Here is a 25,408-nt window from a genome sequence, read left to right as displayed (position 1 = left end):
CAAGGTGCAGTATCTCAGGCGTTTTGTGGATCATCTTTCTGATCACACTGCACCATTGCGAGCGTTGCTGAAGTCATCAACATCATCTTTCATCTGGTCTCCGGATTGTGAGCGGGCGTTTGGGGATCTCAAAAAGTTATTAACAACTCCTTCGGTTTTGGCATATCCTGACTACACTCGACTTTTTATTTTGCGCGTGGATGCTTTTGACATTGGTCTTGGAGGTGTGTTAATGCAAGAGAGCTCGAGTGTGCCTGGTCAGTGCCATCCCATTGCATATATAAGCCGTACATTACAACCAGCAGAGATGAACTACTCCACGACAGAGAAGGAGTGTTTAGCAGCAGTTTGGGGTTTCGAGAAACTTCATGCATATCTACATGGTTCTCGGACGTTACTTGAAGGTGACCATGCTGCTGTTACTTCGTTATTAAAGCGAAAGAACTTGGTTGGTCGTACTGCTCGGTGGGCTTTGAAGCTTCAGATATATGATTTTGATGTTGTTCACCACCCAGGGAGTTCTATAGCTGATGTTAATGCCCTTTCTCGAGCTCCTCTTCCTTCTTCATTCTCTTCTCATGTTTCTGACGAGCCTGTCGTTCCAGCATCTGTGGATTTTCTAGACGAGGATTCTGTGCCGTTGGCGGTTGCTATACTTAACGTTCAGTGTCCACAAGGTGCAGAGCAAGATCTACCTTTGTAGCGCACTTTATCTCTCTCCCCTTAAGCCAACTGGAAAAGGGGCAATTGCTTTATGAGAGAGCCCTTAGTGGCTATTTTATCCCCATTTATCTCCCAAGGTTCCAAGGATCCACGGTAATAGTATATCCAAATCTCATCCCATGATCACATGCGCTATAACCTTCACTTGATGAGGTTCGCAAGGCTCAAAAGATTGAGCCATGGATTCGAAGGCTTCGAGATGGGTTTGAGAATCCTGCATCACTTGCTGATGACTTGCCTTTTCGGCATTTACATTCTCAATATCGTCTTGAAGGTGGCCTTCTTTATTTTGTGGGGACAGATCCTGATGATCATTTACGGCTGGTGGTGCCTTTTATCTTTATTCCGCGGTTTCTCCATGCCTACCATGATTCTCCTGTTCTAGGTGGGCATATGGGACATCGTCGTGTAATCGAGAAGCTACACAGGTCTTTCTATTGGCCGGAGATGCGATGTGATATTATCCGGTATATGCGTAGCTGCGTTTGGTGCCAAGCTCGTAATACTCCCCCTCAGACTGCAGAAGGACGGTTGGAGTCAATTGCAGTTTCCCGTCCATTTGAATTGGTGGCGTTTGATCTTATGGGACCTTTTCCATAGTCAACTGCTAGCAATGAGTATGTTATTATTGCTTATGACTATTTGACTCGTTGGGTGGAAGTTGGTGCTCTTGCTAGTGCTTCTGCAACTGCTGTTGGATACTTCGTCCTCAATCGAGTGGTGTTCCAGCATTCTTGTCTAGAGCGGATTCTTTCGGATAATGGTCCTGCTTTTATGGCTGAGGCATTTCATGTTTTGAAGTCTCGGTTGGGGATTCGCCACACTTTCACGAGTGCTTATCATCCACAATCAGACGATCTGGTGGAACGGCTCGTTCGGACGTTCAAGGGGATGATTGCGAAGTATGTGAACTTTCAGCATTCAGATTGGGATGGTTATTTGCCGTCTCTTCAGTATGCATATGTCACTAGGGTGCAGAGTTCTGTTGGTGCTTCACCATATAAACTTCTATATGGTCATGATCCAATATTACCAACAGAGCTGGATTTACCTTCGCGATTGCCACGAGCTGCGGATACTAGGTCATGGGATCAATATTTGACAAGCATTCTTCCACTTGTCCGAGTGGAGTCTGCCGAACACTTAGGCCGCATACAAGTGGGACAACAACAGCACTACAACTCCCATCATCGTCCACCTGCGGAGTATAAAGTGGATGATTTGGTGTTAGTCCGTTTTCCCCATTTTACGGTATGTGGTTTATCTAAGGGGCTCCTTGCACAGTGGAAAGGACTGTATCGGGTGTTGCGGCCAGTTGGACCACAAGTTTATGAGGTTCGGCATGACGTCCAGCAGGCCGATCCTCCAGAGATTGTGCATGTGCAGCGGTTGAAACACTTCATACAAAGGGATCAGGAGCAGTTAATACCATCTACAGATCCGCCGATGCCTCCTCTTGATGTTCCTCCAGATCTAGGCCCGTCTACAAGAGAACCCTGATGGTCTTCCATTATCCTGAGAGGGGGGGATGATGTGAGGGCCAAGTGTACGGCTACGATGCCGTATACTAATATTAGCGTAGTGAGATTTTGGTAGCTGTCGGATTAATTTCAATCTGGACCACTCGCTCCTGTATATAAGCTAGGGTTTTTGGGTTAATTGATATGCACATTTCTGTATTCCCTTTCCATATTCCAAGCACTCACATGTTTAGATTAAATTTATGATAAACATTTAATATTTGAAATATTCATATGTCTTTAATATTTAATGAGTATCACAAATGCAAAATAATGATAATGAGGAATTTAAATTCTATATATAGAATATGGAAATCAAATACAAAAATATGCATAAAAACTTTAGCTTATATATTAGAGTGAGTGGTCTTGATTGAAAAAAATCCAATAGTTATTAAAATCTTACTATGTTAATATTCATATATGACATTGTAGCCGTACACTTAGACTTCATATCATCCTTTCCTCTTGGAAGGATGAAAAGTAGTTAGCATTCCCTAATTGTGAGATTGGGATTTAGAAGAACATTAAGAGGAAACATTAGTGGATTTGTAGATGGTGTTGATTGTTCTTGATCCCTCTATATTAAATGTTTTAATTGTTGCACATATATAATTTTTGGAGGAATGGCCTATTGAATGTCATGCTGAACTTCATAAACTTCCAGTCTAACTTGCTACAACACTTGATATAATTGCTTCTTAGACAAATACTATAAGATTTGGTAAATGAACTAACACCAAATCATCCACTTTGTATTTCACTAGTAGATGATAATGGGAGTTGTAGCGTTGTTATTATTCCGCTTATACACAGTCTAAGTGTCCACCAGAAAATCATTACAACATTGTTTAAATCAAATGACATTATCAAGAACTCATAAACCAAATGGTGTATAAATAACAATCTTTGGAACATCTTCTTTAGCCATTAGCACTTGCCCATATTTAAAAGCAGAATTTAGATAATCACCTCGTTTAACGGATGATAGTCAATGCAAAAATGAATACTTCTATCAAATTTTATCATAAGATAAGGTTTATATGCTTAAAGACTCTGAGACTTTCAGATAACACCCTTCTCTAACATTTCCTTAATGTTCGCATGTAAAATCTTGATCTCCTTTAGTGACCATTGCCAAACAAAACTTTAATTAGACAAGCATCCCTAGTTGGAATAAGATGATATGTTGTAATTTTGGCTTTAAAACAACATGTCAAAGTTGAAGAGACTAACATCCTCCTTCTTAAGTTGATCCACCATTGCGATACAAAGACCATTAAAGAGATAGAGAATAAATGAGTAAAATAGAAATATAATACAAAGTAATAAAGAGACAAAAATGATGGACATAGAGGTAAAAACAAAGGGATGAAGGGGAATAGAAGTGAAATGAATAAAAGAAATATAAAAAGTATAAAACAAGGGGGAGAAGCTTTAAAGTCACATTGTAGCAATCAATCCATACGAAAGATAAAGTTAAAATTTTGATTTAACACTATTTTCAATAATTAAAGTTCAAGCTCAAGATCTCCCACATGCATTATTAGGTCCACTTCATCTCGTGCACATGGATGTATATAGCCATTGCCATAAAGAATGAAGATTAGTTCTATTGTATGATGCAACTATAGACAGTAATATGGAATAATAAGCTGAGCAATAGAAGATAAACTCAAATTTATATCAATTAACATGAAGAGATTTTTTGCTATAAAAATAACTTTGAAAAGTAAACAATAGATGAATTAGTGCTGAGTGAACCCTTTGATAGTACTCTTGAAAAAAGGATAGAAGGGCCATTAACTTAATCGTGCAAGGACCCTTCACTATTTGCGCAATTCCTCATTTCTCAGAAAAATATTTGTGTCAAGACCTTTCATTGCAAGAGCATTAACAAGTTATTGTTGATGCCAAGGCCTCCACTCAAGAAATGGAGTATGCTAATTCAAAAAACACTGATAATATTGATATATGTAGCAAACTTTATCACATGCCTAAGGGACATCATGGTCATGATTACATCCTCGCCCTTGTCCTTGAACACGAGCAGTAGTAGCATCAACCTTAATAAGAACAAAACCATTTCCCATAGAAAGTAAAGTTGAAGGACGTATAGTGAAAAGTGGAAAAAATGATATTTTATAACATTGTGCTAGGCAAAAAGCATTGTCAAGGGTGCTAGAGCAAATGCATGCACAAGTCCCACAAAATCTTGACAAAGTGTTGACCATAATATTTTTAACTTGATTCACTCTAACATATTTGTCTCTATACGAAGTAAAAGGCTCCCGAAGCAAATGCCAAATTGTATCATTGACTCAAATGGCCCTTGACGAAGATAATATAATTTTTGGAAGGCATTATCACAATTATCAATATGTGCAAATACACATTTGAAGACATTTAAAAGAATGCTCCAATCCACATGAGTGGCTACACTCAAGCCATTGTATTACTGCAACACTATCACTTGAAGACACGTGGACAGTCATATAAACGCCAAGCATCATGTTAAGAATGATAATAGCAATTACCATAAGTGATTGAACTAATGGTATATGTCATCTCTAGGATTCCTATGAAAGAATTTTGGAAAGATGTGAGAATTGATAATAAGAGCAGAAGGAGTTGTACTATATATTGTAAATGCTACTACCAATTAGGTCTGATTATTCAACTAAAATCACATAACATCAAACAATTGCACTAACAATTACTCTAGAGTCAAAGGAAGATGAAATTATTGCTTTGCCATAAAGATCAACAAAATTAAAATCTAGATAATGCAAGAGCTAGATTCAAACCAAAATCCCAAATCCAAATAATCCCGGACAATTAAAGTTGCTCTTCATTTCTACTAATGAAATATAGAAATGTGTATATCAATTAGCCCAAAAACCTTAGTTTATATATAAAAATGAGTGGTCTAGATCAAAATTAATATAATAGCTATCAAAATCCCATTATGCTAATATTAGTGCACTATAGCCTTACACTTCAACCTTATATATATTTTATGTTAAATTTCTTTAAAACCATAATAATTAATTTTTAAATTTAAATAAATATAATAAATTTTTAGAAAATAAAATTTGTAATTTTTATAAATTTCTTTGTGTGAAAATGGCTATCTAAGTTATGCATAATATATTTCTCAATATTTTATAGTTAATGGCTAACCTTTGTATTTCAATGTGTAACTTCGGTAACTTTGAAGATATAGCTTTTTTATCTTCTTTAGTCATTTTTCTTTCAAATTTAGAAATTTTGATTGGGATTTAATATAAAGTGAAATTGTAAATAATAAACACTATTGAAAGAATGTAAAATTTAATTATATTTTTATGTTTTCCTAAATTATTTTTTACTTTTTAAAAATAATATATATTTCATGTTGAAATAAATTTAAAGTCAACAATAAAAGAAATAAAAATTAAGAAAACATATCTGTTTTAAAAAATACATTTGCATTATTTTAGTTATAAATTTAAAGTATGTAAGAAAGTAAAATAAGTTTCTTATTAATTTCTATAAAGTACTATTTTAACATTAAATACATAGTTATATAGGAAAAATTAACTAAAATATAAATAATAATTACTTTATACCCAAGATAATAGTATATTAATCAAACATTATATATACTAAGAAAAATTATATTAATATTTTCAAAAAAATATCATGATGTGGGATATAAGAGTAAGTATATTAATTGGGGTTTAGACCCTTACTTATATACAACAATGGATGAACTAGATTCAATCCCAAATGAATAGTTCATATATTATAGTACTATAATTAATATATTGCTTAGCTAGGGTAATACATGTATATAAATATATATATTTAGAAACATTACACCATCCTCCCCTCCAAAAAATGAAAAGGTGATGATAACAAGTCAAATGGAATATTTGGAGCTTCTATTGGGTAATCATAAATTACTATAAAAATTTAAAAGTCCCACAAAACTACCAACAAAATTGTTGATAACCATGATTGAAATAAAACCTAAAGCCATGGCATAAGCATCAACTTACTATAGAATCCTAGTGAACTAATTGTAACTCCATTTGTAGCTCTTAAATTCTTAAATCAAGTATACAACTATAATTTTGAACACAAATAAGGGATTTTGAGAGCCACTATAATCCATAAAGCACCATTGCAACAAACAATATATCCTGTCTTTAAATTTGTTTGGCAATAGTCCTCTAAAACCACAATTAACTCGGACTTAGGATCATAAGTAGAACTTATTATTGTGCCTTCCATTCGGTTAACATTTAAAACCCATGTTTATTTAGATTCACAACTATTGTCCTCATCTAGCACTGCATATAGGAAATTAAACTCACTCCATTTGTCCTTCAATCCTTATTATCCCCTCTTTGAAAGAAAAAAAGTTTTGAAATATTGGTTCTATTTAAATTCATTATTACACTTATCCTCACTTTACCATTTATGTTTAGCTTCATTTCACTATCACATCCTTTCAGCCTCACTACATCAAAGTTGGATGTTCGGTTTAGACTTGTTATAATCATCCTCACTCTACAATCCATATTATTTGTCCTTGCTCCATTACTGCATTTGCTCATCCTCACTCTATCGTCAAAGCTGGACTCCCGTCCATCCCCTCTACCCCCTCCTTCGAAGGAAAAAAAGTTTAAAGTGTCGAGGCAAAAAGGAGAAAAATTGAAGAAAAACAATTATAAACGAAGAAAATGTGGATAAAGAAGCATTAGAAAAGGAATTTATAATAGTTAACAATGTAAAAATGAGAAAATCAAAAGAAGGATATATGCTCAAAGTTTGGAAAATAGGACTTCATATTATAAAATACTCCGGCCACCATAATATAAGTAAAAAATTCATACTGCTTAACTCCCTTAACACACAACCTAACATTAGAGAGGTGAAAATCAATAACATCCACACTCTCAAGGGAATATATGAACTTTTCAGCAACAATGATAAAGCAAAAGTTTTTGGCAGTACTTATAAATAACGACATACATTCAACTTGAAACTCTGGCAAAAGTGACTCAACCCTTGGAACAAGGGAATATTTAACATCAAAACTAATCAAAGACTTTGCCAATGAAACAAAAACAAGATTCTCAACTTTATGCATACATTTAACATCCAAATTAGTATGAGGAAGACAAAAAACACTCAACTTAATATTGGATTGAGAATGAAAATTATCATAGTCATAAATGATTGACATGTCAGGAGAAGAAAACACTGTAAATGAGGAAGAAATACTAGGAACATAAGAAGGTGGCTCAGATCGAGAAATAAAAAAAAGTTGGGAAAAAGCAAAAAGTAGAGAAAAAAAATTAAATGGCAGATTGAAGGATTTACACTTACCTTATGAAATCTCCATTTCATCTTCAAAGTTATTTCCATAATAATCAAGCTCGTCATCACAATCTAGAATCCACTCGAGCTTATACATATCATCTTCCCATAAACTCAAACCTTGAACATTCTCCAAAAACTAAATTATATCATCTATACCTTGCCAATTGATGTCATGATCACGCTCCACATCAACAGAAGATGGCAGAACACTGAGAAGAAAATAAATTGTGTAATCATATCTCATGAAAGTTGAAAATGGCAACACACTAAAGATGGGCATAGGCACTAAAAGTTCGATCCAATAGAACAGCATTAGTAGCTTCAAGTGATATACTCCTTAATCAATGACAGTGTTGTATAATAGAAGAAGAGAATGCAATGAAGATCAGAAGAAAAAGTAAATCTAAGAACAACAATAGCTAAAGTTCTAGATCTTGCAAAAAGCTAATATAAATCTAAATTTAAAAGAGAATGAAAAAATAAAAACAAAAAACATTATCCCAAACACTAAAGCAAAGCACTATGAAAAAGCTTTGCCTTTTAGGGACAAATTATAATGCTTCTCACCTCCATCAATATGATTGCTCGGGATATAAGAACAATTATATTAATTGGGGATTAGACCCCTACGAATGGATGGATCTAAATAAATGGTTCATATACTATTGTATTATAATTAGTGTATTACTTAGCTAGGGTAATACATGTATTTATAAACCTTACAATATTAGAATTTAGATGTTATAAATTATTATTTTATCACTTAAATAGTATATTAAAAACATATATTTTATATGAAATAGTGTATATAGCCTTATGCTAAGTTTTAATGTATTTAAATTTCAGCAATATAAAAACTACTTTGAAAATGACATTACATTTTACCCCACTTTGATTAAATTAATCATAAAAAGTAATGAATATTAAACTATTGATAAACATATATTATTATGATAAATTATAATAGTTATCTTAATAATATATATTTTATCCATACTTTTTTAATTAAAAAATACACTTTTTTGTTTATATTAGGTTAGGGTTTATGGTTGAGGCATGGCGGGAGGAGCGATATGCTGCTGTGCCATGGCGCGGCCGACTGCGCGATGCTGGGGAGAGGCGGGGCAGCGTCCAGCGGGAAGAATGCCGGTGGTTGCCAGGTGTGAATCATCATCGCAGCCAGGTAAAATCTTGGATATCGCAAGCAAATCTGGGATGAATCTGTGGCTTACCTCAGATCCAGAGCCGCTGCTCGTTCAGGCAGCCAGGGGCCAATCCGTGGCGAGGCCGCCGGCGTGGATGATGCGTCAGGCCGGGCGATACATGGCAGCGTATCGCAAATTGGCAGACAAGCATCCCTCCTTCCGCAAGAGATCCGAGGAGACGGATCTTATCGTCGAGATTTCGCTGCAGCCCTGGAAAGCATTCATGCCCGACGGCGTCATCATCTTCTCCGACATCCTCACTCCACTCCCCGCGATTGGAGTGGAGTTTGAGATCGATGACGCCAAAGGCCCGATCATCAGCGACCCAGTCGTGTCGGTGGAGCGAGCATCGCAGCTGCATTCCATCGATCTCTCACGCCTCGAGTTCGTCGGCGACTCGTTGAGAACTCTTCGAAGAGAGGTACAAGCTTTCTTTCTTTTTTCTTTCTTTTTTTATAGCAGTTTTAGGCTGAGATCTTTGCAGCTGCGCAGGTAGGGAATGGAGCTGCTGTTCTTGGATTCGTCGGTGCGCCGTGGACGCTGGCAACTTATCTCATCGAGGGCCGCTCCACTCGAACTTACAAGAAGATCAAAGGCATGTGTTACGAGAATCCGGAGCTGCTCGAGTCGATACTCGACCACCTTGCAAATGCGATCGGGGACTACCTCGTGTTTCAGATACAATCCGGTGCTCAGTGCGTCCAAATATTTGATTCCTGGGGTGGCCAACTTACGCCAGTTCAATGGGATCGCTGGTCAAAACCGTATATTTGCAAGGTAACCTTTCTTTTTAATCGTTCTTTTCTAGTTCTTCCCAAAAGACTTCTTTTTTTCTCTCTTTCTTTTTCGCAGATGATCAGGACTGTCAAGGACAAGTGTCCTGGAGTTCCGATCGTCCTCTATGCGAATGGAAACGGGGGCCTCCTGGAAAGAATGAGTGACACCGGAGCTCATGTCATCGGCCTGGATTGGACAGTAGACATGCTGGATGGTCGAAAGAGGCTGGGAGATTCCGTGGCTGTCCAGGGAAATGTGGATCCCTGCGTTCTTTTCGGTCCGGAATGGTCGATCACCGAAGCCGTGGTCGAGTAAGTTCTCCTTGTGTCTTGCAGTGACTAACACCTTGCGTATTGTTTTTGCAGCGTCGTGAGAAAGGCTGGAAACAAGGGTCACATCCTCAATCTGGGACACGGCGTCTTGGTTGGCACCCCGGAAGAGAGTGTCGCACATTTTTTTCAAACGGCACGGAGCCTGTCGCTGGACAAGCTGGGCTCTTTATCTGCACAATTTGCAGCAGCAGCAGCATCGTGAGAATGTTGCTAGCTGTTTTTATTTTTTTCTTCTTCTTCTTCTCTCTTTTCTTTCTCTTTCTCCTCACCTGGCCTGGAGAAAAAGCTTTGCAGCAAAAGAAGCAAGGAATCCATCCATGAGGATCATTTCTCTTGCAGAGCGTAGTGCACTTGACGACGATTCCTCTTGCTTCTTTTCTCCAAAAGCAGGATGGCCAGCTCTTGGTCACTAACCGTTTGGTCCTTGCAAATTCTCAGTGCCTCTGCGAGACTTGCGGCCAGCTGGTGCTTGCACTGCGAGGAATGAATTCAACGCACTCTCAGCAGCCAATCTATGACCAGAGATTATTAAAAAGGAGCATCTTTACGTACGCAGAGATGCTGGTGGCGGACCACAACATCGAAGAAGAAAGATGGACACGAGCAGAAGTGGGGCTTGAGCAGGCACAAGTGTTGATCACTCTTGTCGGTCTCTCCACGAACCTGGAGAACCAAACCACAACCACATCCGCTTTAAAAGTCCTTTTAAAAAAGCTGATCTTTGAGATTCAAAGAAGAGTCTACGAGAACAAAGCAGCAGCCAGGACAAGCAAAGAGAGGATGAACGGGAGATGGAAGTAGAAAAGCAAAGGAAAAGAGGAAATCGTGGTACTTACCACAAAGATGGAGCGCTTGGAATTTTGGCCAGTAATGCGCTTCACGCCTTCCATGTCCAGTATGCGCAGAGCCCTCGCCAAATTCCTCTGGTACAGGAACTGCAACCTGTAAAGATGCCGGCCATCATGCTTCCGACCGAGCCTGGGAAAGAATCTCACAGAAATTTACATGGCCAGGCTTTCCTTGTCCACTGCACAAATCCGGGCAAGCGCAAATCCGAATCCATCAGTCACATCAAAGATCCACCCATCAGACCGCCAAAGATCTCACGCACAGTGTCCAGTTGCTGCAATGCCGGCCAAGATGGCGCTCGCCGCTGCCGCTGCCGCCATAGCCGCGAAGAACCCTAGAAGCAGCGCCTAGGGCGTGAGGATATTCGAGGCATTTGTTTTAAAAACTTTTAAAATTTTGAAATTTGGAGGGAAGGGGGCGGCATACAAACTCGCGGGCTTTACAGCCACCGCGCCAACGCTCAAGACTGTACACACACACTCTCGCCTTGCCCAGGGATCTTTCTCCTACAGGGCGCTCGAGAGCTTGAGAGAGGAGGAGGATGGGGCGAAAATGTTTTGCCCCGGGGCGAGGATTGCTTTTGGGTCGTAGGCCAATTTCCTCCGCAAGAACAAGCTCCAGGAGCTGCCGTAGTGCTCTCGCCACTCCTCCTCGCTCGAAAGCTGGGGAATGTACTGCTTGAGATGGATCCCAGCGCTCTTGCACACCCGGAGAATCTCCTTGTTTTGATCCACGAGAGAGCTGACTGATGGAACTCCCGAGGGCGTGGCGTAGCGCAGCATCCCAACCAGGTAGAAGATGTTCTCGTCGGGCATCACGACCGAGGTCCTGGAATCCCACCTACACAACAGGAAAAAGTTGAATATTTTAGTGCCAGATCAAGTCAAAAGCTCCTGCTCTCTCACACTTACTTCATCTTGTCTAGAGGGTACACGAGGAGTGGCCCATTGATGCCTTTGCGGAGAATCTCTCTGAAAACCAACGCATCAAACTCCTCGATCTTGCTCTTTGGAACCAAGAGATTCATCCACGGGTGCGGGACATCCCACAGCCCCTTTTTGCGCAGCCGGATCTCACCATCGTGGACGCGGTTTAGGAACTCAAAGTACGACGCATCTTTGCTGAAGACGAGCGAGGGAACATGCCCCAGCGGCGCCAGGAGCGACGAGACGGTCTACCCAAAGAGGAAAAAAGTCGTTAGTTTAGCAGATCTTAAGCATGGTTAGTCGGCATGCATGCATGCATGCATGCACGAACCTCGTCAATGGTGGCGGACTCGTCCTCGTCGTAGTTCTTGGTGAGTTCTAAGCAGTAGAGAACGGGGCCGGCGGAAGGAGGTATGAGGCTCGCGTTGAGGGTTTGTCCGTGGAATGGAATGGGCTTGTATTCGTTGCTGGGGTGATTGTTGTTTACGATCACGGAGCCCTCGACGTAATCGAAGGAGTTGGGGCTGTGTTTTGGGCGGGCGATTAGCAGCTCCTGATCTCGAGTGAAAGCCTTGAAATCCGAGTAGAGTGCTCTGATCCATTTTACCTGGAAACAAACACAATTAAGAGTGTCAGTTTCTCTCCTTTTTTTTTCTCAAGTTATCCAGATTTTGGGTGATCAGAGAGATTCATGGGGTCAGTTCAGTCAGTCAGTGTTTTATGGAAAGAGAAAAACTAAAAATTGGTGATCAATGAAGAGAAATCATTCGAAGAACGGCAGCGCACAACAGAGCACAACAAGACAAATGGTGGCGAGAGATAGAGCGAGAAAAAAACTATATATCAAAAACACTGTACACACTCTCAATCATTTGGACAAGCAAAAAATTATCACGCGTGGCCGACACGACGAGACGAATTCATCCAAAGAAAACACCAGAAAATGAGCAACAGAGGAGAAAAAAGGGGCTCGCCAATCCAAGCTCGTAAGGTGTAAGACGCTGAGAGAGAAGAAGGAACAAAAGCTAAAGCGTGAACATCGTGGCAATGGAGGGAGGAGTTATCTTGCTTCTCCTCTTTTCCCTTTTTCGTGTGCTCACCTTTTGAGGAGCTCGCTCGAGATTGATCTTGGCTTTGGTGATGATCCCAAATTGGCCGAGGCCCCCCAGAACCGCAAAGAAGAGGTCCGCGTGATCCACGGGCGAGCAGCGCACGATTTCACCATTCCCTGGAACGCGCAAAACCGTTAAGAGATTTCTTGGGATAGATTAGAACACACCACCTAACAGACAGAATCAAAGTGATCCACTCCACTCCATTCAGACAAGCGAACAGGAAGCTTCGCAAGAAGCGATTAAACAAAGGAAGGAAAGAAACAATCAAACGATATGTGATGCAAGTGCTCTGTTTTGCTTGGCACGAAACAGGGGATTCAAATCAAGAGGGATGAATCAAATGATTGGAATTTGGAGCAGCGCGCAAGAGAGAGAGACAGAGAGCAAGCAAGCAAGCAAGCCAAGCATCGACAATCCAGTAGGGAGAGGAGAGAGAAGAGAGGGAGAGAGAGAGAGAGGAAAAAGAGAAAAGGATCTCCTCACTTCTTGGCAATCAAATCAATCAATCAATCATTGCTATACTTCTGGCCTAGATTCGCAGAGAGAATCCGAGAATCCATGGCAAAATTGACATCGACCCACGTCCAGGAATCGCGAAATTGAGCTCAAGAAACCGATTATCCAAACAGAGGAGCGATGGAGGGAGAGAAAAAGTTTGCAAAATGCGAGTACCTGTCACTACTTCCAATTCCAGGACATTGCTGATCTGGGGGCCGTATCGAAAGGCCTGGCCGCTCACCCCCGCGTTGGAGAGCGTCCCCCCAACGCTGAGAAAGAGATAGTCCGTGAGCGATCGCGGCGCCAATCCATACTTCAAGCTCTCCCTCACAACGTCGATCCAGAGCTCTCCTCCCATGGCCTCCACATACGGCTGCTCCCCGGGCTTTCCTTCGGACACCTTGATCCCGCGCAAGCTCCCCATCTCGATCACGACGCCATCGCCGGCCTGGGCCTGTCCAGCCACGGAGTGCCCGGCTCCTCTGGCCGCGATGCGCAGAGGCGAGCTCGTGTCGTGGACAGCACGGACAAGCGATGCGATGTCGCGGACGGAGGAGGGGTAGAGGATGGCGTGGGGGAGGCGGCGATGGATGCGCCCAAAGTCGGAGGAGGAGGCGGGCGAGGTGGCGGTGGCGAAGGTGATGTGGCCGTGGAGCGAGAGCGAGGAGAGGGCGGCACAGTCCTGGGCGGAGAGCGGCGATCCGGAGCAGCTGGAATTGGCGAGGCCGACGATGGCCGTGCGCACAAAGAGGAGGAGGAGCGCGAGGATTTGTCCCCACGAGAGGATCAACATTGCCTCGCTCCTGGGTCTCCTCGTGGTCGGCCATGGTTCGTGATCCTTTGACCGGATCATCAAGCCATGTCCTCGCACTCGAGCTTCCATGGCGATCGCGATCAGCAAGAAAAGAACTCTCTCTCTCTCTCTTGTATGTGAGAATTACAAATCAGCTAAATTTTCTCTCCTTTTTTTCCTTCTCAAGAAAGGGAAGAACTGGGGAGAGAAAAAAGGACGTTCAAGTGCAGCTGCAGCTGAACTCAGAAACTGAACTCAAAAGCCGAAGCCGGGGGCGGAGCTGAAAACTGAAACTGAAACTGAAAACTGGAGACCTTTTGAATGTGAGGCTTTGGGTGGATCGATCTATCCAACCAACAGAAGCACTTGATGGGGATTTGCCACTTTGCTGCTGCTGGCGGGGAATGCAGCACACTCACACCGTGTTGGCCTTTTATATGCCCAAGTCCGCGCACTTACTTGGCCTCCAGTGGTTTTTTTGTAATGCTAAATTAGATGCCACCAACTTACGGAGGATTCAGTCAGTCCAGCAGCCGAATTTCACCAGGGGGGGAAGAAATAGAAAGAAGCTTTCCTGGAGTTGTTTAAGCTTTTGTTACCGGAAAGCAGAGAAATTTGCGTGCACGAAACAAACAGCACAAACGAGGCTCCTTTTTTGCGGCTGGCTGATGGATCATGGATTGGATCAAAAACTTAGTTTTCTACTTTGTTAAAGAAAAGTCTGCATTTAACGCAAAAACAAAGAAAGATCTTATCCTCCGACAAAATTTGGGCTGCCCAATTCCTTCCAACAGCACGGAAGGAAAAAGCTCTCCTCTGCTGCTGCTTCTGCTGCTGCTGCTGCTGCTGCCTAGAACAAGACCACTCAAAGATCTGGCAAGCAAGGCACCCATCCATCCATCCTATATACAGCTATCGGCAGAGTATCTAATAAGTGAGATATCAATGAATTGGAGAGATCATGTCACTGAAGCTAGCAAGAGAGAGAGAGGGAGAGAGGATCGATGATCATAGCTCCTGCTGGTTGATTCCAGATTCCTTTCTTCCAAAATCTCTGCTGTGTGGCCGGGCCGTGCGGGCACAGTACTACATGGGTTTCCTTCGTTTTTAATGTGAGTTTTGCTTTTCCCTGTTGTTTCATGTAGATAGTAACTTATACATCCTACGAAGGCTGCGAGAGGACGATACACTCTGCCGCGGGATCCATGATCATGTAGGCACAGATCAATCAGTTGCCATGAATTGGTCTCATATGGAATGCGCTCTGGTGATTCCAGTTTCCAGTTGTGTGCGAAAGCGAGAGGTGGGTCGATCCCTCTCTCTCTCGCTCATCAATTGTGGTGGCAGCGACCAAAAGATTCAGTCAGTGAGTCGTGATCGGACGTAATCGATGATCCATTTTCCATCAAAAGGCTGCAGTCGGACACAGTTTGTGGCTTCGCAGGGTTTGCAATTGCAGCGGCGCAGCCAATTTCACACGTGCAGCCGAGGGGGGTTCATTTCTTTCACTTTCGTGCCTTTCCACCATTTTTATAATTTTAAACTCGGCCGGATATTCCTCCCAGGGTACGGACATTGTACGGCCTTCCTCTTCAATTATTTTACAAGTCAATGTTTGATTCCCATTTTCTCGAACGAGATAGTAGGTAGTATGCGGATTGTAACGTTCGAACTGTGTTTGTGGGCATGATTGATTTGATGGGAGCAAAAACAAGAGACGACCAGAGACGAGCGGATCATCGTCGCCACCTTTTCCATTCAGGATTGGGATTTGTTTGTTTAATATGAGATGCCAGTCAAGGTTCAACGATTCCTCCATCCACCTTTTGAGGACTCACAAAAACAGCCTGCAACTGGATTTCCCATTCGAGAGATTAGACACAGACACATATGTTTCGCAAACAATCTAGCAGGAACACCGATAATATTCCAAATATATTGTGCATAGATTGAATGGGGCGGTCTCCCCAGTGACTCCTGTTTCGCCACCCTCTTGCAATGGGTAAATTATTCTAAAGTATTGCACTTGAGCCCTCAATATTCCCCCCTCTACGGCAATCCGCATATTAATAATCTCGCCATCTCGCTCCTTGAAATCGCAAAACAACACGAGAAAGATGCCAAAATGCCCATGCTTGGTAATTCCGGTCAAGCATCTCTCGCGTGGAATGGCCAATGTGACGTCTGGATTGGTGGGCTTTGGGCGACATGTTGCGCGGACGTGGAGTACTCATCCGATGTGGCCGGCCCCGTCAGCTCGTCTTTTGGGAACATTTTTCTACAACAGGCAGTCACGTGGGCGTGGAGGCCCCAGTTTGCGAACTCGAGGTTGGCAACTGGAACTGCAACACCGCGTTTGCCTCTAAAGTACTGTCATAAGGGTTATGAGATTCCTCTCATTTCGGTGCTCTGAAAGGTGGCGGAGATTTGGATTTGGATTCCTTTCCCCATGGGGCTGTGGGTAACTCTCGAGGTTGCTGCCATTTGGGCGACAAGCTCCGCCACAAATTGCACGAGAACAACGAGATCGACGGCCCCGCGACAGTTCTGATAGACAGCTTGATTGATTTCAACGCTGCAAGAGGAGCGAGCTCGTTTGCGAGGGCGGGCGGTAATTGTTTCCCTGCAGCGAAATGTCAGTGATCTCGTCACAAGCTTTCCAGATTTTTTCGTCTGGGCGTGGACATTTTCGGAAGAAAGCGAGTACAAGAAAACAAGCACATAAGGGGGCATCCGCGCACTCTCACTGTCCATCCCAACTGGACCAGCAACGCTTTCCCCCCAACCAGACATAACAGCGCGACAGGCATGCCTCACCACCTTTGCATGGCCAATGTGGCAATCCGGGCCACAGATGCCCACGTGAAGTTGTGTCTGCAGTGGGGCGCATATTCGTGAATCTGCTTTGGGATTGGTGGCAATGTATATGGCTTTGGGACCAGCAAATGCACGAAACGAGTACATGCCCACAATTTGCCAACCTTGCAGTGGGGTGAACAATCATTGATGATATCATCCATGCATCAATGTATACTTGTCCAAGGGAATGTACGGACGAAGGTTCAATCCCCTTAGATGGTGGTTGGCTGCTGAAATCTTCCGTCTCCAATCCAACCGACGAATTAGGGCTGCAGCAGTGAAGATGAATGTTTAGAGGGCTTTGTCCGTTTCGGTTTCTTGTTTATTTGGTTTCTTCCGGTTTTGTTTTTGTTTTTGTTTTTTGACACATTTCAACGGGGGAGTGAATGAACTTAGCGCCGTTTTGGGTGGTGCCTTGAAGTTTTTTGTATTTCCCGGAATGTGAGGTTTACATCAGCGAGATCTTGCGCGCCCCAGAGATTTGGTTGCATACCCACGGCATATACAAAATAGTCAAGCACGGCGACAAGAGTAAATTAATACGTAGATGTTATAGTGCAACATGAGTCGTGGATACTTTTCTCTTGAATGGTCGTCACGTCTCTTGGCGGCATTCAAGCAGCGCAATGTTGCAATGGAGGCTACATTTGCGCGCTCTACGTAAGTCTAAGATTCTGTCTAACTTGGCTGGCGAGAATTAGGGTTTGTTGTCTGATCCTTGCACGTGGCAGGCGATGCGTTTGGGTTGGAGTGCATGCATGAATGCAGGCCATTGACCTTGCAACCCGGTCCAAATACATGGTTTTGATCGAAGAAGAGGTCAAGCTCCAAACAGAAAACTAACATGAATTCATGATGCTTTGTGCCAAATGCTTATATATTTATACACACCACCAAGAGAACGTTAACTTGTGGGATTCATTCGTAAGCATTAATTTCCCCCGCAGATCTCCGTCACTTGTTTATTAAATGAAGCTACGGTTTCGTTCGTGGAATCGAAATTTTGTGCGCCCGAACTGCCTGACGACTGACTGTTTGTGTCATGTGGAAAGAGAATCAGATTATATGTATATATAACCGACAGTGGATTCAGTAGTTTTGTGGCACCGAGGGAGCGAAACTTACGAGCATCCCACCGAGAACAGTGTGTAGTGTCTGACTTGAAGCAAATCGAATCGAGTAGAGGACACATAACACACAGTTCCTGTCTTTAAAAGTTCTCAGATCGATCAATCGATCTAGATGGTGATCATGCTGCTTGTTTAGTGTCCGATCTGGATTGATATGGAGCTTTGGTTTAGCGTCCTAAGCGTGTGAGGTTGTCATTAAGAGCTTCTTACACAGACATGGCTGATTCAACGGTTTGAGCGCTTTTTTACTCTTGGCTTCACTGTTTGATCGATGATCAAGTGGCGATCCATGCAGGGAAGCGTCGGCGGTCCAGTTCTGCTCCAGTTTGATTCGATCCAAAGCCTCCACTCGCACCTGGACAAGATGATCTACAATGTGGTGCCGGCAGCACCATCGCTACCGTGCTTCCATGTTGTCTCTCACAGTTTTCTCGTAGCGGCAGGCCCGGTCAACGTAGTTCAACCCACCGTTCAGCACAGAAATGGATCGGTCAACACGGTCCCTCCGCCAAGGTGTGCGATTCTTTTCATCCATCGCGTTCTCTTGCTCGCTCTTAACTGCTCTTATAGATTTAAGACCAAGAGAAAACGAGGAAGACCAAAGAAATACATCGATCCGAGCGTCAAGCGCAAGCCCGGGAGACCCAGAAAGCATCCATGGGTCACTCAGGATGATCAAGTCTACACGGAAACTCGAGCTCTGCCAAAAGAGTCCGGTCAAGATCTGATTCCAGAGGTGCTGTCTTTGTTCTTCCTCGTTCTTTCTTTTCTCTCCACGGCTTTTATTTCGAGCAGGAAGATGGTTCTTGTGATGTTGAGGAGGTATTGGAACCGAGACTTACTAGTACGTCGAGTTTCGGCCAAAAGCTGGAAGCCGAGCTCGAGAGACCGTTTGATGGTGACGAGCTTGAGAGAATGGAGAAAGATGTGAGCCATCGTAAGCCCGTCGTGAAGTTGAGACAAACGCGCCAGGGAAGCGTTCCATTCGAGACTGAAAATGCAGGGAACTCGTATCTTGACCACTTTCCAGGTGACGCTACATATGATCAGCTCAAAGTTTTTCTCATCTTCTTCTCTGTTTCCTCGTTCTCGTTTCGTGTAGACTTTACTGAAGTTCTCAGTGTGACTAGAAGCTCAGAGAAGAGGCTTCGACTGTTGCGTGGATTCTTTTTCTGGCTACAGGTGATCTTAAATCTCCAAAGCTCTAAATGTGTTTGACTGAGAGCTTATTCTTTTGCAGCATTCTTGTATGATGAATTCATTCAAGCCCTGGCTGTCAGGAGAAGTGCTCGAGGATCCAAAAGAGTGTCAGGAGATCACCCCGAATGATCAAGAGATTTTTGACATGAAAGTGGTCTTACAACTATAAACAAGTGTTGTTTGATCTAAGCTCTACCCAAGTTCCCAAGAGAAGCATAGAGATTTGACAAGAGAACGTGAGGAGCAGCGTCGTTGGGATCCAGAGTCGACAGATGCTTGGCAGTTTTGTTCCCAATCTTCGTATTTTCCTGAAGTTTACACGCGTTTAGCAGCGATCCCCAGTGCAAGACTTCCGGCACGAAAGGCATGGTACGTATAAGTTCCTGCGCACTCTCGAGCCGTCCTGCTCGACAAAGAATATCGGCCATGCTAAAGTAGTGCTCTCTCCCTGGAGCAATCCCGTGATCCCTTCTCATCGAGGTAAAATAACCATGGCCTCTGTAGAGCAATCCAACATGGTTACAAGCAAGTAGAGCGCTGGCGAAGCATATATCATCGGGCTTCACTCCTTCCAAGTTCATCGTGTGGAAAATTTGGATCGAATCCATCTGGTTGCCAGAGTGAGCAAAAGCCGAGATCATTGCTGTCCACGACACAACGTTTCGCTCGGGCATCGTCTCAAACACGAACAAGGAAGTTCTTAAGTGACCAGCTTGAGCGTACGCTTGGAGCATGGTTGTCCAGGCAACTGTGTCTTTCCACGGCATCTCTTCGAACAAGATCTTTGCTCCTCGGACGTCACCGCTGGTAGCGTAGCCTTGCAGCATCGCCGACCACGAGACCAAGTTCTTCTCGGGCATGGAATCAAACATAAACTTTGCGCATTCCAAGTCTTGTCGCCCGGCGTGAGCAGCAAGCATGGCGGTCATCGACACGACGTTTCTTTCGGGCATGGAATTGAAGAGCTCGATGGCGTTGGAAAACTCCCCGGCTTCGATGTAAGCCTGGAGCATGAGCGTCCAGGACACGACATTTCTCCGTGGGATTGTCTCAAACAAGTCTCTCGCCCGAGGAACATCTCTTGCTTGTGTGTAGCCCAGCAGCATCACGCTCCACGCCACGAGATCGCGGCCCTTGTCCACCGGAACTGGGATAGAATCAAACAAGCGCTTGGCTTCTCTCATCTTTCCTCGCTGTGCGTACGCCTGGAGCATCACAGTCCATGAAACCTCGTCCAAGAGTTCCATCCCGTCAAAGATTTGCTTGGCTCTTTCCAGATCGCCCTCTTGCGCGTAAGCAGTGATCATGCTAGTGGATGCTGCGATGCTCGGCTGCTCCAGCTTGTCAAAGATGTGCTTGGCTTCGTGGAGGTGGCCTGTACGCACGTATGCCGCGATCAGAGCCATTGCTGCCGCGGGAGCAAACTCTGGAATGAAATCAAAGACATATTTTGCGGAATGCAGGCTTCCGGAGCTGGCGAATCCAGTGATCAAGGCAATGCTGGTGATCTCGTTCCACTCCGGCATCTTGTCAAAGAGAAGTTTTGCCGCATCCATATGCCCTCCTCTGGCATATGCAGTGATCAAAGTATTCCATGAAGCTGTGTCCCATGCAGGCATCTTATTGAAAAACTGGGTAGCTTCGTTAACACAGTCATGGTTTGAGTAAGCAGCCAAGATGGTGTTCCATGAAACTACGTTCTTTTCTGGAAAGCTCTCTAGAAACGTTTTTGCGGTCTCAAGATGCCCATTCTGGGTATAAGCATTCAGCATGATGTTCCAAGAGAAAACATCTCTCGAGTGCAAGCTTTGAAAGACATCAAACGCATCACGGGCGCTCCCGCATCTGCCATACATTTTCACCAAGAGATTGCAGAGATGCCTATCCTGCGAGAGCTGCTCGCTGGAAAGAACTCGAGCGTGGAGCTGCCTGGCCTGCGACAAATCCTTGCACGATGCCACCAACGACGCTAGATCCTCCTTCACACTGCCCGTGGAAAGCTCACGCATTTATTCCATCAGAAGAAGACCTTTGGCTCCTCCATATCCCGCGAAGCAAACTTCGTTTTCTTATTTAACCATCCGGCCGCTTCCTCCATCTCCCGTGAATGATGTCTCATTTTCTTCTTCTTATTTCTCACCACACAACCATCTGGCCGCTTGCAACGCGGCGTAAGTAAGAATGACATCGGCCCCAGCTCGCTTGATGCAAAGTAGAGACTCCAAAACCGCTTTTTTCTCGTCCAGCATGCCTTGCGATGCTGCTGCCTTGATCATAGAATACTCTCCAGAAACCTGGGATGTAGCAAAGCTGACAAAAAAACCGAAAGTTGTGATGTAAAACTTTACCTGGTAAGCTGAAATGGGAAGTGCTGATGTATCACGTAGAAGTCGGATCACGTCGAGGTATGGCATAGCCGGCTTCACCTGTGGAGAAACCTGTGAGCAAAACTCCAAATGTTGGAAGAGCTGTTTTACCATGAGTATGTCTGCGCCTTCGGATTCATCTGCGTGTACTTCGAGAAGAGCCTCCCTGTAGTTGCCTGGGTTCATCTGGTATCTGGTTTTCATTCTCCAGAGAGTGAGCAAAAGAGTTGGAGAAAAAGAGGAACTGCTTACGTTTTCTTATCTCCAAAACGGGGATTTGAGTCCAAAGCTTCTCTGAATGGACCATAGAACGCGCTTGCATACCTGAGAACAGCGAAGGCGCGTCAGATCCAAAAAAGAGAGAAGGGACGAAAGAGTTACTTGGCGGTGTATGCCATGATCGATACGTCGTGGTATCCAGCTTCATCTAAAGCTGTTCTAATCGCACCAACACGACCGTCCATCATATCGCTCGGGCTCACAACGTCAGCACCAGCCTCAGCCTGATAGCACGAAACCTCAGCAAACCAGAAAAAGAGAAAGAACAAGAAAAAAACCTGAGCAACAGCTTGTTTGCATAGTTGATGGACAGTTTCATCGTTCATGATCACGCCTTACACGAGAAAGAAAGCAGTTTAGCATTACAAAAACGACGGAACAGCATCCGTGCTTACCATCTTCTCTCACAATTCCGTCGTGACCATCAGATGAATATGGATCCAGTGCCACATCCGTGTAGATCACCTGGAATGGAAAGAAGTTAAGGATCACAAAACCGAAACTAGAGAAGAGATGATCACCAGGTCGGGGTATTTATCCTTGAGAATGCGTATAGCTCGCGGAACAAGGCCATTTGGATTGTACGCTTCATCTCCTGTGGCGGACTGGCACAATGCTTGAGCACTTTCTTTTTTCGGTGCTTGGAATTGATCTAGCACATACCTTGAGAGCGTCTGGAATTTTGGGAAAGAGAACAACGCTGTTCACTCCAACATCTCGAGCCTTGTAAACCTGGGAAGTAACAGGACAAGAAGAAAAAAAAGAAAGAAAGTGAGCCACCTTTCTGGCCAAGAACAAACTTTCCTACCTCGTCGATCAATCCATGCTTCCATCCCAGTCGAAAGCAACCGGGCATCGCTCCAATGGGTGAATCCTGCTCACCTGACGCAAGGAAGTTCTTTGCCTTTCAAGCAAACTCTAGAAACAATGCGAAGAACCTTCATGGATGAAAAGAGGCAGTATGAAATTCGCTGGCGTCAAAGTGGTCTCTTGGAACGCAGCTCGCAGCGCAGCGGATTTCCTGTTTCGACGAGGCCTGGATGATAATCTCTGCGAGAATTCCAACCACGAGAAGAATTCACCGAGAAGAACAAGAAGAAAGAAAGAAAATTCTTTCCGCTATCGCTTACCAGGGGCGTGACCAGAGGAGTGCCCTGTGGCGCCTTGGGCTTGGCTGGAACCGGAGGAGCCTCTGGAGGATTCCCCGACACCACAGCAGCCTCGCATTCTTCGATGCTCCGCGGGATTTCCACACCACTTCTAGCAGCCCTCTCGGAGACTACATTCGTCCTCCACGCCGGATCAGGCGATGGCGCCGCGGAGGCCTTGCAGATCGATGCGCGCCTCCGCTGCTTCCAAACCAGCCCCGGAGTGGCAATGCCGCCAGGAAGAAGTAGCGCCATTGCCGTGGTTTTAGGGTTTATCGAAATATTTCTTCTAGGTAGATGTCTAGCCTGGGGCGCCCTCCAGATCCCATCGCGGTGCTCAGGGCGCACAGATCGGGCGTGAATGCCGTCGCGTTTCACGGCGCCAAGCTCCTCTTCTCCGGGTAGGGATCCAAGAGATCTCCTCGCGCTCTCGGCCTCATCTCTTTCATCTCAGTGACACAAATGGCGAGCTCCGGATTTGGGATGTTAGTCGCAGAAGGACGATCGCTTCGTGCCAGTGAGTAGAATTCTTTTGGAGGATCGATCAAGAGCGAATTTTATTGCGTTTTTTCTTTCGGTTTAGAGCACACAGTCCCAAGGCTGGAGTGATTGGAATTGGCACTAGCGGGCTCATGGAGAACAAAGTTCTAAGGCAAGCAAGCTTTCTTTTGCTTGAGTGATTGTGAGTATCATCGTCTTTGTTCTCGCAGCCAAGGACGCGATGGCACTGTCAAATGCTGGCAGCTAGGTGAAGCAAGCTTATCAAGGTCTTTTTTTTTTGTGTGTGGGGTTGTACTCTCCTTTTCCTTTTCTCACGTTCTTTGGTTTTCGTCTTGCAGGGAACCTCTGGTCACAATCAGAACGAATGCGTATCATTTTTGCAAGCTCTCGCCTTTGAGAGTGTCTACTGCTCCTGTCATTACTGAAGTTGCCCTGGAAGAGAGCGACAATGTGGAGCACAATCTTATAGCTCGAAATCTTTCAGGTAATACAACCTTGGGTTGCCGGACAAACTTTGCCTCATTTTTCGTCCCAGGAAAGTCTCTCGTGGCCATTGCTGGCGAGGACCCCTCGATTGTAAGTGGCAGCTACCTCTAGTTTCCCGAAACTTTCCTTCAGTTGCTGATTGATTCTTAAATCGTGTAGCTTGCAGGCTGAAATCTGGGACGTCGATGCGGGTGTTCGTGTGGAGCGGCTGCATCATCATCACGATACGAAAGGCTCAGGTAATCTATGTTCGAGGCATATCAATGTGTGAACGTTCTAAATCCCTGTCGCAGGAATGTGTATGGCGCTCGAGCTATTTGTACCACCTGAGCTAGACGGGACTCCCAACGTACTCGTTGGGTACGAGGATGGAAGCATGGCATTATGGGACATGAGAAACTGTCGTTCTCCTCGTACTACTGCTCGTTTTCACACGGAACCTGGTACGTAACACGCAAAGTTTGTAGCTATGGTCGTGAAACTTTTGTGTCATTTTCCTGCCAGTGCTGAGCCTTGCGCTGGATGATTGGTGCCGAGGTGGAATGTCCGGTGCGGCTGACGAGAAAACGGTGTTTTTCAACATTGACTACAAGCAGGTGCGTTCGATCATGTCGAAGGTTGCTCCAACTTCCTTTTTTGCCATTTGTAGAACGCGTTTGCGTCGATACTGGAAGTAAACCACGGACGGCCTGGTATTGGAGACGTCGCAGTTCGTCCAGACTGTAAGATCGCTGCCACTGCTGGATGGGATAACCGGTAAGCTTCAGTGGAACCATTCATTCACTCACAAATTATTTGCGTCTTGGCGGAGTCCAGCGTCCGGATATATGATTATCAACGCAGGCGCGCTCTAGCGATTCTCAAGTATCATTCATCATCGGTGAGTGCCTTGGTTTGCTGCGAGGCAGCATTCTCACTGCTTTTGCCTGTAGGTGACTGGAGTTGTGTTCTCCAGCGACAACGCTTTGCTAGCTTCATCATCTCAAGATTCGTGCATCGCACTGTGGTCATTATACCCGCCGTAAAGCTACGATTCCAGCAAGTATGGCTAAGCATGAAATCTTCGTCCGGAGAAGAAGAAGATGAAGAGAGAAAAAAAATGCTCGAAGTACACCACCAAATTCCTCGATTGAGACGGGGATTGGTAAGAATTTGGACGAAAGAGAGAGGAAAAGAAAAGGAATGGGAGCTTTCAGTGTAGCGTGAAGTATCTTCTTGGTAGCTCGAGTGCGGCGCAGCCGTAATCGTGGCCGCCGGATCTCCATAATGTCGAGCGTTTGAGCCGTCCGATTAGGTCCGTAATCTCGGCCGTTGGATCTCCGGAATGT

The 25,408-nt window shown here is 44.3% G+C and overlaps 6 protein-coding genes across 11 annotated transcripts; 3 read left to right on the top strand and 3 right to left on the bottom strand.

Annotated features, from left to right (window-relative positions):
- The first annotated feature begins 8,665 nt into the window (after positions 1–8,665).
- LOC9651758 (uroporphyrinogen decarboxylase 1, chloroplastic) lies at positions 8,666–10,164 on the top strand. Its single transcript, XM_002972846.2, has 5 exons — positions 8,666–8,799; positions 8,854–9,242; positions 9,314–9,598; positions 9,674–9,909; positions 9,964–10,164. The coding sequence occupies exons 1-5, from the start codon at positions 8,673–8,675 to the stop codon at positions 10,130–10,132; spliced, it is 1,206 nt and encodes a 401-aa protein (XP_002972892.2). The 5' UTR covers positions 8,666–8,672; the 3' UTR covers positions 10,133–10,164.
- LOC112347239 (zinc finger SWIM domain-containing protein 7-like) lies at positions 9,589–11,138 on the bottom strand. 3 transcript variants are annotated; one of them, XR_002992718.1, is made up of 6 exons: positions 11,042–11,138; positions 10,936–10,957; positions 10,767–10,872; positions 10,483–10,593; positions 10,200–10,404; positions 9,589–10,100 (listed from the first exon to the last, which is right to left on the bottom strand). XR_002992718.1 is itself a non-coding variant. In XM_024677827.1 (5 exons), the coding sequence occupies exons 1-5, from the start codon at positions 11,097–11,099 to the stop codon at positions 10,255–10,257; spliced, it is 447 nt and encodes a 148-aa protein (XP_024533595.1). In that variant the 5' UTR covers positions 11,100–11,138; the 3' UTR covers positions 10,164–10,254. The 3 variants fall into 3 exon arrangements, 2 of the variants coding, with proteins under 2 accessions (XP_024533595.1, XP_024533596.1); XM_024677827.1 differs by lacking the exon at positions 9,589–10,100 and having other exon boundaries at positions 10,164–10,404; XM_024677828.1 differs by lacking the exon at positions 9,589–10,100 and having other exon boundaries at positions 10,164–10,404; positions 10,926–11,121.
- A 55-nt stretch (positions 11,139–11,193) lies between these two features.
- LOC9637003 (cytokinin dehydrogenase 9) lies at positions 11,194–14,135 on the bottom strand. Its single transcript, XM_002972632.2, has 5 exons — positions 13,493–14,135; positions 12,806–12,933; positions 12,037–12,312; positions 11,691–11,953; positions 11,194–11,619 (listed from the first exon to the last, which is right to left on the bottom strand). The coding sequence occupies exons 1-5, from the start codon at positions 14,109–14,111 to the stop codon at positions 11,286–11,288; spliced, it is 1,620 nt and encodes a 539-aa protein (XP_002972678.1). The 5' UTR covers positions 14,112–14,135; the 3' UTR covers positions 11,194–11,285.
- A 3,890-nt stretch (positions 14,136–18,025) lies between these two features.
- On the top strand, positions 18,026–19,495 carry LOC9651757. 3 transcript variants are annotated; one of them, XM_024677625.1, is made up of 5 exons: positions 18,026–18,331; positions 18,396–18,613; positions 18,671–18,836; positions 18,896–19,282; positions 19,341–19,495. In XM_024677625.1, exons 1-5 carry the CDS (start codon positions 18,317–18,319, stop codon positions 19,467–19,469), a joined length of 915 nt encoding a protein of 304 aa, XP_024533393.1. In that variant the 5' UTR covers positions 18,026–18,316; the 3' UTR covers positions 19,470–19,495. The 3 variants fall into 3 exon arrangements, with proteins under 3 accessions (XP_024533393.1, XP_002972891.2, XP_024533392.1); XM_002972845.2 differs by having other exon boundaries at positions 18,026–18,613; positions 18,896–19,130; positions 19,203–19,282; XM_024677624.1 differs by having other exon boundaries at positions 18,026–18,613.
- On the bottom strand, positions 19,397–23,378 carry LOC9637002 (delta-aminolevulinic acid dehydratase, chloroplastic). Of its 2 annotated transcripts, XM_002972631.2 has the most exons (12): positions 23,076–23,378; positions 22,884–22,995; positions 22,754–22,827; positions 22,609–22,677; positions 22,467–22,550; positions 22,341–22,410; positions 22,224–22,279; positions 22,048–22,169; positions 21,919–21,990; positions 21,778–21,859; positions 21,649–21,726; positions 21,346–21,594 (listed from the first exon to the last, which is right to left on the bottom strand). In XM_002972631.2, the coding sequence occupies exons 1-12, from the start codon at positions 23,346–23,348 to the stop codon at positions 21,430–21,432; spliced, it is 1,257 nt and encodes a 418-aa protein (XP_002972677.1). In that variant the 5' UTR covers positions 23,349–23,378; the 3' UTR covers positions 21,346–21,429. The 2 variants fall into 2 exon arrangements, with proteins under 2 accessions (XP_024533390.1, XP_002972677.1); XM_024677622.1 differs by lacking the exons at positions 22,609–22,677; positions 22,754–22,827; positions 22,884–22,995; positions 23,076–23,378 and having other exon boundaries at positions 19,397–21,594; positions 22,467–22,506.
- Positions 23,369–25,368, top strand: LOC9637001 (protein DECREASED SIZE EXCLUSION LIMIT 1). The gene is made up of 12 exons (XM_024677623.1): positions 23,369–23,494; positions 23,548–23,610; positions 23,677–23,745; positions 23,804–23,860; positions 23,933–24,078; positions 24,130–24,170; positions 24,247–24,319; positions 24,374–24,523; positions 24,585–24,676; positions 24,730–24,836; positions 24,897–24,960; positions 25,013–25,368. The coding sequence occupies exons 1-12, from the start codon at positions 23,391–23,393 to the stop codon at positions 25,103–25,105; spliced, it is 1,059 nt and encodes a 352-aa protein (XP_024533391.1). The 5' UTR covers positions 23,369–23,390; the 3' UTR covers positions 25,106–25,368.
- The last annotated feature ends 40 nt before the right edge of the window (positions 25,369–25,408 follow it).

This window comes from Selaginella moellendorffii, unplaced genomic scaffold, assembly GCF_000143415.4.
Source record: "Selaginella moellendorffii unplaced genomic scaffold, v1.0 SELMOscaffold_20, whole genome shotgun sequence".
Classification (NCBI taxonomy): Eukaryota; Viridiplantae; Streptophyta; class Lycopodiopsida; order Selaginellales; family Selaginellaceae; genus Selaginella; species Selaginella moellendorffii.
This window is presented reverse-complemented; position numbering and strand designations above follow the sequence as displayed.